This window comes from Nematolebias whitei, chromosome 3 (genome assembly GCF_014905685.2).
Source record: "Nematolebias whitei isolate Nwh7 chromosome 3, NemWhi1, whole genome shotgun sequence".
Taxonomy (NCBI): domain Eukaryota; kingdom Metazoa; phylum Chordata; class Actinopteri; order Cyprinodontiformes; family Rivulidae; genus Nematolebias; species Nematolebias whitei.
The window spans coordinates 10571383-10586382 of NC_056500.1; the positions used below are offsets into that span (position 1 = coordinate 10571383).

A 15000-nucleotide genomic window follows, 5' to 3' on the forward strand; every position below is an offset into this window, starting at 1 on the left:
TATATATATATGAAAGTTTCTGTTCAGTGCCCTGAGATGACTTCTGTTGTGACTTGGCGCTTTATAAATGAACTGAATTGTTTTTACCCCGCCCCTTGCACAGTGATTGCCGGACATGGGCACCGGCGACCCCAGTGACCCAAAATGGAAGAAGCGGGTAAAAGATAATGGATGGATGAATTGTTTTTGCTTTGTTACTTGTTTTCAGTCTAGTCCAGGCATGACCGAACCTGTGAGATGGTTCTGGCTCTTCAGTGGACCCATCCACCTGTAGTGTCCTACTTCATCTAAAATCTGTTAACCCCAAGATTTATCCTAAAGCAGCCACACTATTCACATACATAGGACACACATTTAAACCCATGGAAAGCCTATAGTTTCTGGAGAATAATGAGGTCTCTGGTGATCTTATCAGAGAATGGGGTGCATTCAAGATGGCACCAGTCACAGCTAGCTGTCTGCCACGTTTACTCTGCCTGCTTTTTGCTTTTTGTTTGCCTTTTGATATTTTCTGCTCTGCTTGTCTATGATTGCACAACTCTTCTCAGCCTCCATCATGTTAAGTTGCCGGTATCTAGTTTTGGAAATTATTCATCAAGATTACCTCCTCATCTGTCACACAGAATGGACTATCTGTGTGCTCTGTGCTTGTCAACCTCGGAGACGTGGAAAGTGGGGAGGATATTTGGCGAGAATCAAAGGATATGATGTCATCTGGCAACAACTCTGGTTTCTTCCACTTTCAAATTAGCAACTGTCTGCATCATTGGAGACGTTGCTGGATTAAATCCGTACATTCATCCCTCTATTTGGAGTGGGATTCTTGCGCACACTGGAGGCGGGAAAGCATTCCCAGACGGCAAACGTCAGGAATCTTTGCCGGCTGGCTCGTGCACCTGCTACCTGCAGATACGCTACGATAGAGCGAGGGACAACTGTAAAGCCAATCAGAACTTTGAGCTAAACTCAGGCGTTGTGAGCATATTCCCCTCCTTGAAGAACTGGACCGCTCCAGAACCTCTGAGACCACACAGAGCCAGACGAGCACCAACCAGAGAAGCACCCTGTCTCCAACAGCTGACACAGGTACCCTCGGGGGATTATCCGTTTCCGAGATCACCTACCAGACCTGGCCACGAAACCTGCCTGGTATCGACCATAGGAGCTGAACCGAACTAGGACTCGATAAGACAAACAACTCTCATCATTCGCTGGTAATCATGGTGCGTCAACATAGAAACAGCAGTCCAATTCAACGAGTCTTTGATAAGTTTCCCAATTTTAGAATTTCTGCCAACCTTTAATTTTATTTGTTTCATTTCAGTTATGTCTGCCCTTTCAACCTACTGTTTCATAGCAGTATTTTACTTTATTTTTGCATGTTTCAGTTAATCACGTTAATTTACAGTTTTCCTAACATTAAAAAATGTGGCTAAAGGTTTGGCATAATACAATTACAAATCACTTTTTGTTTGTAGATGAGTTCTTATTAGTCAAAATCAAATTAAACTTAAATCTGAAATAAAAAGTTAAACCTACTGAGAGTTACTTTGTACTGCAAACACATTGAGTTCTTATTAACTACTGTCCTATTGGACTGGATGCTGTTTTATGTGTAAATGGGACTTTATTTTGGTTCGTACTTGGGTTCGTCGGCCACTTCAACCTCGGTGGGAGCGGTAATGGGAGCATTGGAGTGTCCGGCTGTGGGATCGTCTGTGTTCAGCTCGCCATTTGTCGAGGGTATCACCTGTACGGTTAAAGAAAACCAACACTGCTCAAACACTGACACTCTTGAGCTGAGATGTGCTTTCACATGAAAAATCTGCAAATATGTGAATAGATCCAGACCAAAAAAAAAAACAACTCTCAGAGAATGAGAGAGGATTATTATCCAGCTTGGACTGAGTCACCTAAAGGTAACATCATACTGTAGATAATTTAAGGGCAACATATGTTTTTTCTAAAAAAACAAAACAAGTTAGGCCTAAATATGATCAAGGTTTTACTTGCTGCAGTGATTCCTCCAGTTCATTCTCTCTGAAACTTATATATATATATATAAACTTTTAATAGCAAACTTTTTGTTTTTGTGCTCAAAAAGATATTATCACCACATAAGTACTGTTTATGGAAAATATTATTAAGACTAATAAAAAAAATTTTAAAAAGTACAAACCTAATTGAAAAAATAAAATACTGGTTAGAGCAAGAGGAACAACAAGGAAAACCTGTTTTGGGCTTAAAAAAACACAATCTGCAATTTAAAAGCTGCAGTTCTACGAGCTGACGACAGGGGGCGGGGTCGCTCCACTTTATTTTATTTTACTTCTGACTGACTTCTCAGGATGTCTGACATTAAAGTGCTTAAAAGCAGACTAATATAAATACTACAGCAACAAAACTTACTCAGCTGCTTGTGGCATTTCAGTTTGTGTTTTTCTAGTAATAAAAAATTAAATTTTGCATACTGCTGAACGTCTTTGCACGGCCTTCACTGTAGGCAGCCTACAAGCAGACAAGCGACATGCAGAGCTCTGACAAACACTCAAAGATGCAAACGCACAAGAAACCAAAGCGGACTGCGTCAAAAGATAGGCAGGCGATGTGAAGTCGGTGAAGAGGAAGGGTCGACCACAAAATTCACATGGAATCATGCATTAGCCATCAGAGCAGCAGCAGAAGCAGCAGTGGTACCTGAACAGAGCCCCCCAGCCGCTCAGCTGTGAGGTGCGACCCCAGAGTCTCCTTATTGGTCACGGGAGTGGGCTGAGACTCACTTCCTTTGGGCTCAGGTGACTTGACACAAAGAGCAAACAAAGGGGTTTGAGGCAGATGGGCAGGAAGTGATGAAAACAGGGAGAGGGTTGAAGATGGAGGGGAGGGTGGAGGATGCAGGTGAGGTGAAGGGTCAGAGGTGAATTTGGTGAAGGAAAGAGTGGAAGAGGCAACAAGGAAGAGGGGGGAGTGAATAAAAAAAAAGAAACAAAAAATTATAGAAGACATCTCCCAAGCGGAAGCAGGCTTGTTAAGACAAACTATGTTAATAAAGGAGTAAAGGGAAGCAAAAATCTATGTGAAGCACAAATCAACACACTAATAAAGTCATGCAGAAGAAAAAGGAAACAGCCTTGATTATCTCGTTAAAACAGAAACATATCTGTTCAGGTGTTTGGAAATTGTTCGTGTCTTCCATTTACAGACAACATTTACTGTTTTACATCAGATAGCAGGTACTTTTCTTGTCAAAGGATGCTTTACCAGGATGTCATGACCAACGCACCTGGTACCTAAGGAGGTGCTTTGGAAGCATTAAATGATGGAAAGTTGTTACCAAGCCAATCACATTAAATGGAGAGCAGTAAAAAAAAGGCTAGAGTCCACTGCAATAAGTCTGTCATAAAATGAAAATGCCCTCCCTCTACAGCTTTACTGGAAATGATGAGTCAGGACAAGAGCCTTATCTGGATTATTATTTCTGTCAATCAGGAAGAATTAACGTTAACAAGAAATTACTCTTCCTACACAAAACAAGGCTCGGATAGCATGCTTTAAAAAAAAAAAAAAAGTACATTTTGACACACACTAAGCATGTAGCTCGTCATCACTGGTATGAACAATGCAATGTGCATTTTCAACTCATGCACGCAATGACTGGCGCTTAGAGTGGCAAGGTGTCAAAAATTATATTAGGTCATAAATGTTTCTTTGTTTTCCAGCTGGGGCAGAAGAGGCACCTTCTCGACCGCGCATGTCAGAGATTTATTTTTTAAAAGGGTGGCGTTGGGAGGAACGGTTCGGACAGAAAACTTTGACGAGAGCTGAGATTGCTTACAACAGGAACAGGAAATGGCAGCAGTTTCTTTCCAGGAAGGTTTGCACAGTGGAACACTAAAAACTGGTCTGGTAGAGAAACTCGAATGACTGGGTTGGCTAAACGGTCAGTCAGTGGGTGTGGTTGAAGTTAATGAGCTCACCTGGTTTTTCGGCTGTGGTACTTTGGGCTGCAAAGGGGTGTCACTAGAGATAGGGCCTATCGGTGTGGGCTGTGAGAAGCAGAGAACAACAAATAAAATATTCACTCTTGACAACAATAAATCAACTCTAGCCGTGACATCTAAAGATCCAAGCAGAAGTGCGAGGGTAAAACGTGTCAGCGAGGCGCTCTCACCAGAGACTTGCCGACCCAGTCATACTCGTAGTCAAAGATGTAGCCGTTCCTGTCAAACAGATCGGTAAAAAGCTTCCTCAAATAATCATAATCTGGCTTCTCAAAGAAGTCCAGCCTCCTCACATAGCGCAGGTAAGTGGCCATCTCTTCTGTCACAAAAAAGAACAAAAATGTCAAATGAGACTAAATTAAAAAAAAATTTAAAATGTATATAACCGATTGCTTCTACTGACCAGGAAAGCTTTCACAAAGTACTTCAATAGGCGTTGCTCGCTTGGTGTCTCCAATCTTTTGGTATCTCTCTTTCAAAGTGTCAGCCTAGAGAGGAAGAAAGTTACAAAAATAGTTCAACCTCCAATCAACAGGATGCGCAGTACAAATTAACAGACGTAATTATGTTTTACTCGGGGGCCTTGGTTTGCAAATAGATGCAATTTATCCAGCCGAGTTACTTTACTGACATGTAGACCACAGCATTCTTCCAATTTACTTCAGATAAAAGAAAGACATTTTAACACAGTGTTTTTCAAAGTGGGGGCCTCAGAAAGCTGGACAGAAAAAGATAAATAAAAAAAATAAAAATAAAAATATAGTAATAATAATAATAATAATAAAAATTGCCCACTAGGGCAATCTGTATCTGTCATTTCCAGATAAACACACTTTAGAGAGAGGTTAGATTTCTTTTGTTTTGTTCTTCTGGTCAACAGTTTATTGAAAAGTTGTTTTTTCAGTGGGAATATAATATATAATACATAAAACATGTTAGTTAATAACATTTTTGTGCTTAGCAGCTGTAATAATGAATTGAATATAGTGAATAAAAGTTAAAACATTCTTAAAGTTGATGTTTTTTACATATTTTGTTGCATTGTATGTGGGTTTGCGAGGGGGGCCTTGGCCAGAAGCTAATGCTGTTTGGGGGCCAAGGCATGGAAAAGTTTGGGAACCTCTGTAATTTAACACTTTATTTAAGAAGGGATGGGGAAAGAAATCAGGTTATGTTGAAAGAATTTAAAAGAATGCCACAAACTATAAAAATATTCATATTAAATTGCAGGCACTCTCATACAGACAACCTTGATACAAGCGTAACTTTGCTGGGAATACAGATTTAAACTTCCTGTTGTATAAAAATGATGGTATGAAAGTGTCATTTTACAGAGCGTCGTCTTTATGTCACTATATTGTTTCCTTAAATCTTTTGCTGTTCCGAGTAGTTGAACGTATAACAGCACAAAGGCTTGCTTTGGCTCGAGCCGTGCGATGTCCCCCACACTACATCCCTCACAATCATCTACCGAGAGCTTCCACCCACACAGCAACTGTTCAGATGTCTTTTCTTCTCGACTGTTCTTTGATATCGATGCCTTCAGAAAGCTTGCTATGACCGGCCATCCAGGCACCTGTCTTTGCGGCCTTTTAAAGCGCTCCAGGCTCTTTCAGCTATTAAAATATAACTCGGCTGTGGAAGTTTGTATGCGATTATGTAACAAGAGAAAATTAGATGAGTCACAACTCCGGTAGAACAATTATTAGAGCTGTAACGACTGCCATTTTCCAAAATTTTCTTAGAAATTTCCATTCCAACATTTGCAGTTACTCTCTGAAGCTTTAGCATGTTAATTTTTTTAATCCTTATCTGGATTTAAATATTTATTGTGTTCTAATAAAACATGAAAATTATTGTCTCCCAACTGTTGGAAGTTAAGACACTGTGCTACTGCAGATATATTCGTACAAACGAATTATAAAAACAACAAATAATGGCTTGTTTACACAGATTTTTCAGGACACACATCATCACACTCATGACGAGAAGTGAAACAGAAACTTGTCGCTGTGTACAGCACATATTCCAAATAGGTAAAAATGTCCAAAAACAAAGACGTGCTGTGCTGGAGTGAACTAAGTGCACAAAAAGTTCAGCTGAGCAAGAAAAATAAAAAAAAATCCCCGGCTGTCTGACACAGTTCAAGCTGAAAATCAGTGGATTCTGGTCACAAACAACTGATAGATGAGAATAATTTCACTTCACTTTAATGTATTCTGAATGCGTTCATAAAATCAGAGTAAACAAACGATTCCTGAAGCGCATTTGAAATTAAATCGAATGTGATTTTAAAGAGGGAATATAAAAATATATTATGTTGTCTTGTGTACAGTTTGCTGCCATCAACCATCATAAACGAGAGACTTTAAGCTAAAAACTATTTATTAATTTTTCTAAACTATGGGTAGTTAGGAGTCATGTAATACTGATAAACTGATAACATGCTTGCTGACAAAGTATCTACAGAATAAAAACAAAACTATTAATTAATGATTAAAATAAATTAGTTAAAAAAAAAAACCAAGAGTGGGAAATCCTCAACTGATCACAAGAAGAAAAAAAAAATCCCAACGTTTAAGTCTTTAAGAATATTGAAGTGCAAAAATAAAACTGTTAACCAAGACAAATTTATTTCAAAACAGGCTAACGTTTAAGTGCACTACAAAATACACTACAGTACCTTTAAGCCCTGCCACGGGAGGCTTCCTCTGAGGAAATACATAAACATGTGACCCAGCGCCTCCAGATCATCCCTTCTGCTTTGCTCTGAAAATTAAATAATATTATCAATTTAGGGTTTGCAGTTTGAAAACACAGTTTTATCCGATTTCATATTGGGAATGTATTTGTTTTCAACCCAGTAATGTACCTCCATTAATGTTTATCCAAACAAAACTAACTAACGGTTTTGTTTTGAAGACTCACCTTTCCCCAGGTGTGTGTTAATGCTCATGTAGCGCGCCGTTCCAGTCAGACTCTTGTGCTCCCGGTAGGGGATGTGTTTTTCGGTCTCAGGGTCTATATATTCTTTGGCCAGACCAAAGTCGATGATGTGGATGGTGTTCTGCCTCTTGCTTCCAGGCCTCCCAACAAGAAAGTTTTCAGGTTTCACATCTCTGTATATGAGGCTCTTGGTGTGAACGTACTCCATCCGTGTTATCTAGAGAAGCAACACGTGGGGGAGAGTTAGTGCTTAAATGTCAGGCAGATCTGAAGCTGTGAAGTACTTCAAGTACAAGAAGTTGAGGTTTTTTTCCACCATTTTATTTTGCCCTTCTTTTATATTGTCACCTACAAACCAACTAAAGTTGTGTATGACAAAGATTACTGATTAGCAAGCAACATCGTAAATGCCATTTAGGTGTTCTTTTATTCTGGGAAGATCTACAAAATAACATGAACTAAACACAGAAGAGGTCATGTTCATAGTTTCATGTTACATTAATTTCCAGACTATGGAGCACACAATAACATAAATATAAGCCGTCCCCACTAAATAAAAAATAAATAAAAAAATCGACATATATACATAGTCTGTACTTGTCTATAAGCCGCGGGTGTTGATGTTGTAACATGAGATATTTACACAAAGATTTTTAAACTTTTAATTAAATACGTACCATAAATGTTTTTTTTTCCAACAGTGCAGGTAACATGGCTGGTTAAAAATAAAAGTTCAGTAGCCTCATCTTCCTCCTGCACACTGCACTCTTGAGCTTGGAGTGCCATTTTAAATGCATGATTCCCACTTATTTCAAGTGGCTGCAAATACTTTCTTGTGCCCACAACGCCCAGCGCATTGTGTCCCTGGGAGCACAACGGGAAGGGGGGAACAAAGTTTCCCTCCCTTCCCAGTTGACCAATGAAACCAAGCTTGACCTGACCTGTTCTATAATTTCATTGGTCAGATTTTTTTTAAGCTTTATTTATACAGGTAGTCTCATTGAGTCATGAGGACCAACACCTCAAGAGATGTGTATTGGGCATCTATGTGAGCGCCCGGGCGTGACAAGGCTAAATATTTTAGCGGTATGAAGCTTATTAGCCCATCAAAAAAAAAAAAAAAAATCCATAAATTAGCTGCAGCATTGTATAAAAGCCACTGTGTTCAAAGTCTGTGAAAAAAGTTGTGGCTTATAGTCAAGAAATTACAGTAATTTGCTTTTTCAAACATCTTTTCTGCCTGTATCAGGAATGGGCATTTTAAGGAAAAACGCACTTTGAATTACTCAGGAATTATTTAAATTCTCATCCCTTCAGTTTGAGCAACTTTTGTTTCACCTCTTTGAGCAACGTCCCTAAACTAACAAACTTGTTTTAATTTTGTATTTAATACAACCTAAAAACTGGGAGTTAACCTCAACCAACTATAGATGATCAAACTAATTTTGGCCAGATCTGACTGAGTGTGCAGGTCTATAAATAAAATCAGGTTTTACCTGTTGTGGTATATATTGTCTTCAACATCTGCTGCTTGTACCTGCCAGTTTATTGCTGTATAAATATAATAAATATTTGATAATACTGTCAGAAGCCAGCGCTTTAACGTCCATTAAGAAAATTCAGGTCTGGTAAATGATGAATGAGTGAACTATATGTTGGAACAATTGACTCTTGACTTCACTGCAGTGTTTTCAAAAGATAAATGTCCATTGCTTCACATGAATATTTCAAACTCTACTAGATAAAAAAAAATAGAAACACTGTTTATAGTTGATCAATAAGCATGTTGGTTTGAAGTTAAAAAAAAGCTTAAGAATTGTGTTTTTGACTTCCTGAACTACCTTGGAGTTTTTTTTATTTGTCCTTTAGAATAAGCCTTTGGTTTCAGCCTTTTGACAATAAAAATCTCTTCAAAGATTCATTGTATTTCCTACAAAAGGACGCAGCAAGTTTATTCATTAATACTCAAGCTGCTCCTCTCTCCCAGATCTTACCAGCTGTATGGCTATCATGAGGACAGTCTTGAGGGAGAAGGTGCGGTCACACAAATCAAACAGGTCCTCTAAACTGGGTCCAAGCAGCTCCAGCACCATGGCGTTGTATTTCCCACAAGGACCAAAGTAGTACACCTGAGGAATTCCCTCTGCAGAAACACAGACACACAAAATACGATAAGCGGTGTAAAATGTTTCTCCTAAAATTGAATAATTTCAATACAATAAACTGGATATATCATATAAATACAGAATTTCTTTGTGCACTCTTTTGCCTGGCAATGAGTTTTGTTTTTGTTGTGGCAGCTTGGCAACCTGAGTAGGGTGGTAAATCTTCCAACTGGAAGGTTGAGGGTTCGACCCCCAGATCCTGAAGCATGACAAAGTCTACTTGGGCAAGATAATGAATGTGTATAACAAAATTTTAAAAATGAAGCAATTGTCAGCTTGCTGCCGTTTCATTTTTAATACTTCCCATTATCAAAACAATGTTATCTTTTATTTAAGTAGCTCAAAGCACAAGTAAGGTGTTTCATGAATTGAATTACTTTAAGACTTTTCATTGGCAGTTTTGTCAGAAACAGAAGTAGTTTTCCTCAGAAGTATGATAAAGGGAAAGGTGACTACAAAATGCACGTGCAAAACAAACCCACCACACCCATCTCAAAGGTTGTGCGTAAACTTCAAAAGAATGTGGACAGATCAATCTGACAGTGTCACAATATTTAAACAGCACTTTGACAGTGAAAATCAGAGACAAAACAATACTGCATGTTATTTTATAAGAACAATGGAGAATAATGCAAACTATTCCTCATTTTCCAAAACCCTGAGTGTGCATATATGAAAATAATCATATCATGGTGCTAAAAACTGCTATAACGTGTCTTTTCTATTTGTCTAGTACCTAATGTCTACTGACTTCAGCAAAGTGCTGTGAGGTCTGTGCCGCACAAGTGTCATATTACAGTATTTCTGAAATACACAGTGCATGAAAAATACAATACAATGTGTTTACATAAATGATATACAATGCTGCCAAAAAGACTTGAAAATGTTTAGATTTATTTGTAATTTTCTTTGGATTTCTGATACAGTATTAGCTATTTAAACAGTTTGTTCCAAAATAAAACCACCAATGCTTAAGTGGTTTGTTTTTACTGACAAAACACATGTGATTTTTTAATAAGACCTAGACCAAGCACCTGTAAACTCTTTTGTGGTGCCAAAAACCCGGTACATAGCAGGAATATAAACGTATACATCTATGTATAGAAAACATCTGGTATAAGCTTATCAATTAGGCACAGACACGAACGCAACCTTGATTTAAACGTGATATATATATATATATATATACATATATATATACACACACAAACACACAGTGAGGAAAATAAGTGTTTGATACACTGCTGATTAAGTCCCCCCCCCCCCCCCCCCACACACACACACACAAAGAATGGAGAGGTGTGTAATTTCAACCGAGACAAAATCTAAGAAAAAATTATCCAGAAAATCAAACTGTATGATTTTTAAATAATTAATTTGCATTTTATTAAAGAAGTATTTGATACAATAGAAAAACAGAACTTAATTTTTGGTACAAAAACTTTTGTTTGCAGTTACAGAGGTCAGACGTTTCCTGTAGTTCTTGACCAGGTTTGCACACTGCAGCAGGGATTTTGGTCCACTCCTCCAGACGGATCTTCTCCAGATCTTTCAGGTTTCAGGTCTGTCACTGGGCAACACTGAGTTTCAGCTCCCTCCAAAGATTTTCTATTGAATTCAGGTCTGGAGACTGGCTTGGCCACTCCAGGACCTTGCAATGCTTCTTTCAGAGCCACTCCTTAGTTGTCCTGGCTGTGTGTTTTGGGTCATTGTTAGCCACGACCCATCTTCTTAGGAGATTGTTGTCCAAGATCTCACAATACATGACCCCCATCCATCCTCCCTTCAATACGGTGCACTCATTTCATCTCCTTTGCAGAAAAGCACCCCCAAATTATGTTTCCACCCCCATGCTTCATGGTTGGGATTGTGTTCTCATCCTTCTTCTTCCTCCAAACACGGTGAGGAGTTGATGTCAAAAAGCTCTATTTTGGCCTCATCTGACCACAAGACCTTCTCCCATGTCTCCTCTAGATCATCCAGATGGCTACTGGTGAACTTCAAAATGGGCCTAGGCATGTGTGGCGTGAGCAGGAGAACCTTGCATGCCCTGCAAGATCTTAAACCATGACGGCGTAGTGTGTTAGACCCCTTTGAGACTGGTCCCAACTCTCTTCAGGTCATTAACCAGGTCCTCCCATGTAGTTCTGGGCTGATTCTTGACCTTTCTCAGAATCATCCTTACCCCACGAGGTGAGATCTTCCATGGAGCCCCAGATTGAGTAAGATTAGCAGTCATCTTGTGTTTCTTCCATTTTCTAATAATTGTGCCAACAGTTGTTACCTTCTCACTAAGCTGCTTGCCTGACCTGTACCCCACCCCACCCCACCCCAGCCTTGTGCAGGTCTACAAATTGGTCCCTGGTGTCCTTGGACAGCTCTTTGGTCTTAGCCATTGTAGAGAGGTTGGAATGTGATTGATTGAGTATGTGCGTATGTATCTTTTATACAGGTAACAAGTTCAAACAGGTGCAGTTATTACAGGTAAAGAGTGAAGAATAGGAGGACTTCTTAAAGAAAAACTAACAGGTCTGTGAGAGCCAGAATTCTTGCTGGTTGGTAGGTGATCAAATATTTATTTCAAGCAATGAAATGCTAATTTAAAAAATCATATAATGTGATTTTCTGATTTATTTATTTTTCTTAGATTCTGTATCTCACAGTTGAAGTGTACTCAAGATAAAAATTACAGACCTTTCCATTCTTTGTGCGTGGGAAAATTTGCTAAATCGGCAGTGTATCACTTATTTTCCCTCCGTGTGTGTGTGTATTTTTGTTTGTTTGTTTTTTTGTTTGTTTCCCTTAAATGGATAAAAAAAATGCATTGGACCATGAAGTCTAAGCCAAGGTACGTTCCAAATGGTGATTTCTGTGTACCATTACAACCCCCAGTATGTACATACAATATAAACAATTTCCCAGAAAGCTCATTAACCATGAATTACAGCATTAGTGGCACTCCCAACACATCAGCGCTACTACCAGGAATGAACGTGGATTTTTAAAAGGGAAAAAATAAAGAATAGACACAAAGAAACAATAAATCTAACAAATAAATATGACAGCGCTTTAGAAGAGTTACAAATCAATTTTTATTTAGTAGGCTAGAGCTGTGAATTCCACAAAATCAACTTGACACACTGAACAGCTTCACACTGCATGTCAGTAGACAAAAATATACCCACTGTTTATGAACAGGCACTCGTACACCTGCCTGCACTTTAACCTTTAGGATTTTTCTGACACCGACGTCCACGGCAGACGAGGCTGTGACAAGAGCTCACAGGCAGGCTGACTCATCAAAGCATGGCCCAAATCTAGAGGGCATTCAAAGCACAGTCATCACAAGAAAAGAGTGCAGTGTGCATTATAATCTTCTGCTGGTGTATGTGAGCAGAGGCTGGTGCTCACAGGGTAGAAATTACAGGCAGGACAGGGTAATTTCTGTCCAGTAAAATTCATCTCGACACATGCCAACAATGGCTGCATAAAACCAACAGTATCACAAAAAATAAATGAAAACTGCCCTCCAATCCAACAGAATGATCCAATCACATGAACGCTAAATGTCTAACTCTTTTTGTTACTATCATCTGACATACATATGTTGATAATTGTGGAAAATGCTCTCATGCAATAACTTAATTGCAGCCTGATGTCTGTGGTGTTCTGACCCATGCTGTCTCGGCTATTCTGGTGTTTTTGAAACAAACTGTTTTGCAGGATCTCTTCGGGTTTTAAGGACTGAGAAGCTTCTCTGTGAAGCACCCAGAAGAATTTTGTCTTTGCATCACCTTGAAAACACTGTGATTGTCTGGGTAGCCGATGGTCATTGTGGCTACTTATGCACACAACGTTAACTGCATGTTTGCTTCGAGTCGAGGGTGTAATGACAACCACACAGATGGAAAGATGCATATTTATAAAACATGCTTTTAAATTAGAGAGGTGCAAGTGTGCTTAAACATACGCAACGGTTTATACTTTAAGCCTCAAAGAGTGATAAAGGGAAGCGTAGCAGACAGGGAAAAGGTGTTAATAATTTTATCTTTAATGCATATTTTTCTTACAATTGTCTTGCACTGAAAAAAAGATCATTAGGAAAAGTATAATATAGGTGTAATAACAAGTTTTGCATTAAAAAAACAAAATCAGACACGTTTAAATCAACACAAAATGTGCTCTATTTTTCAGGCATTGCATTGGTCTAAGCACAAGATGAAAATGGTAGGAAACTTATCCTGAGTTTTTGTGACAATCAATACATTAAAAAAAAAAAGTTTATTTGTACCTTTCATTTCATTTGCTGCAGTTTGGAGTAAAAAAAAAAAAAACGTTTGGACACTTGTAATTATCTGTATTACTGAAGGAAAAAAAAAACTTGCTGTTGCAGCAAAACTGAGTTCAATAAACTGTACCATCTGCTGTTCTTTCAATCTGATCCACTCTAAGCTTTTCATGTTTTTTTATTCCTTCCTGTGCATTTTCTTTTTATTTATAGTGCCTAAATTGTTCAGAAATCATGTATTTCTTCTGTTACATACAGCTCATAAAAGCCTACACTTCCCTTCTCTTGTGGTTTATTTTAAGCAAAATGTCTTCCTTCAACACAACAAGCTGTTTACAGTGAAGGCCTTTTTAAATGGGGTGAGCTTGCTCTGCCAATAAACATGTGTTATGATGACTGGACCAATCAGATTTCATTTCGTCACTCATAGGTTCCCCATTGTGCTTTTTTTAGTTCCTACTCTGAAGCAAGAGCTAAAATAGACCATATAAAAGCTGTTAAAAGAACAACAAACAGTCCCAGTTCCTACAGTGTGAAAACAAAAGAGGAGATCTGTCTTAAATGCTTACAAGAATGGACCCCGTGGGCTCAATGTGCTATATTTAAAACAATAAACCTTATCGTATCAGTAAGCAGCCTTCTCTGGCTACATTTTGAGGGAAGGCCACATCGTGAATGCAGAAGGCAATGTTGATTTACCATGAAATGTTAGAGGTACAGACTAAAGAGGAAGGGACCAAAGGAAAGAAGGCAGCAAGACAGCAGAGGTAGGCCTGTAATGATAACAATTTTTGCTGGGCGATTAATTGTCTCAGAAATTATTGCGATAAACGATAATATTGTTTGAAATTTGACAACAATTAGTAATTATTGTCAAATTTAAGAAGCAATGTTTTCTATAATAATTTGTTTTGCATGTAGTACCTTTTTTGACCACTGGATGGCAGTATAAGACTGAACCGAAGGATGGATGGAGGCGCTTTGACAAGACAGAGGTACCCCCCGGGGTCGGCCTGTTAGCTTAGCTTGTAGCTTAGCTGCTTTTAAAAATCCAAAAACTCATTTTTTTTTACGGTTAAAACAGATTTTAAAGAGAAAAGAGAAAGGGGAGGGGTCAGTGACGAGCACCGGAGTTGAGCCGTGTCTTCAGTAGGAAGAGAGACACGAAGAAACGATAAAGCCGATAAATGAAAACGAGGTCGATAATTTTCATTTATCAAGCGATTAACTGATTTATTGTTTATCGAGACAGGCCTAAGCAGAGGGAGGAAAAAAAAAAGCATATTTAACAGGGGTCAACATGAGCGGTTTGCGTTTGTTTAGACAACCTATATGAGTTTCGGACAACCAGATCCCGCCTCAAGATTGTCCAGTGGACTAACAAGTAAAAAAAAGACATGATTAAAGTTCTCCGTTGCCGCAACAGATTTCCACCATTTTGAACATCTGTAAAAATGAATGGAGGGAAAAAAAAACGTGTGTTTTGTTGTAGTCTTTTTAAAAGCCCAGAATCAAATAATGATTCAGGGATTAAACCGACGCTGCTTTCAACAAATAATGAGAACCAGAGCCACAGTTTTACCCAATCGGAGCAGAGCGG

The 15000-nt window shown here is 38.6% G+C and overlaps 1 protein-coding gene across 4 annotated transcripts in view; it reads right to left on the bottom strand.

The window, feature by feature from the left end:
* The window catches only part of csnk1g2b (casein kinase 1, gamma 2b), a 110904-nt gene that overhangs the window by 72931 nt on the left and 22973 nt on the right, over positions 1–15000 (bottom strand). The window contains exons 3-10 of one of the 4 annotated variants that reach the window (XM_037697979.1): positions 8942–9090; positions 6930–7164; positions 6685–6770; positions 4405–4489; positions 4172–4317; positions 3978–4046; positions 2698–2799; positions 1644–1750 (exon numbers count right to left, since the gene is read on the bottom strand). In XM_037697979.1, the coding sequence (XP_037553907.1) occupies positions 1644–1750; positions 2698–2799; positions 3978–4046; positions 4172–4317; positions 4405–4489; positions 6685–6770; positions 6930–7164; positions 8942–9090 (979 nt within the window). Of the gene's footprint in view, positions 1–1643; positions 1751–2697; positions 2800–3977; positions 4047–4171; positions 4321–4404; positions 4490–6684; positions 6771–6929; positions 7165–8941; positions 9091–15000 lie in introns of all 4 variants that reach the window. The other 3 variants (XM_037697978.1, XM_037697981.1, XM_037697980.1) reach the window with 3 other exon arrangements.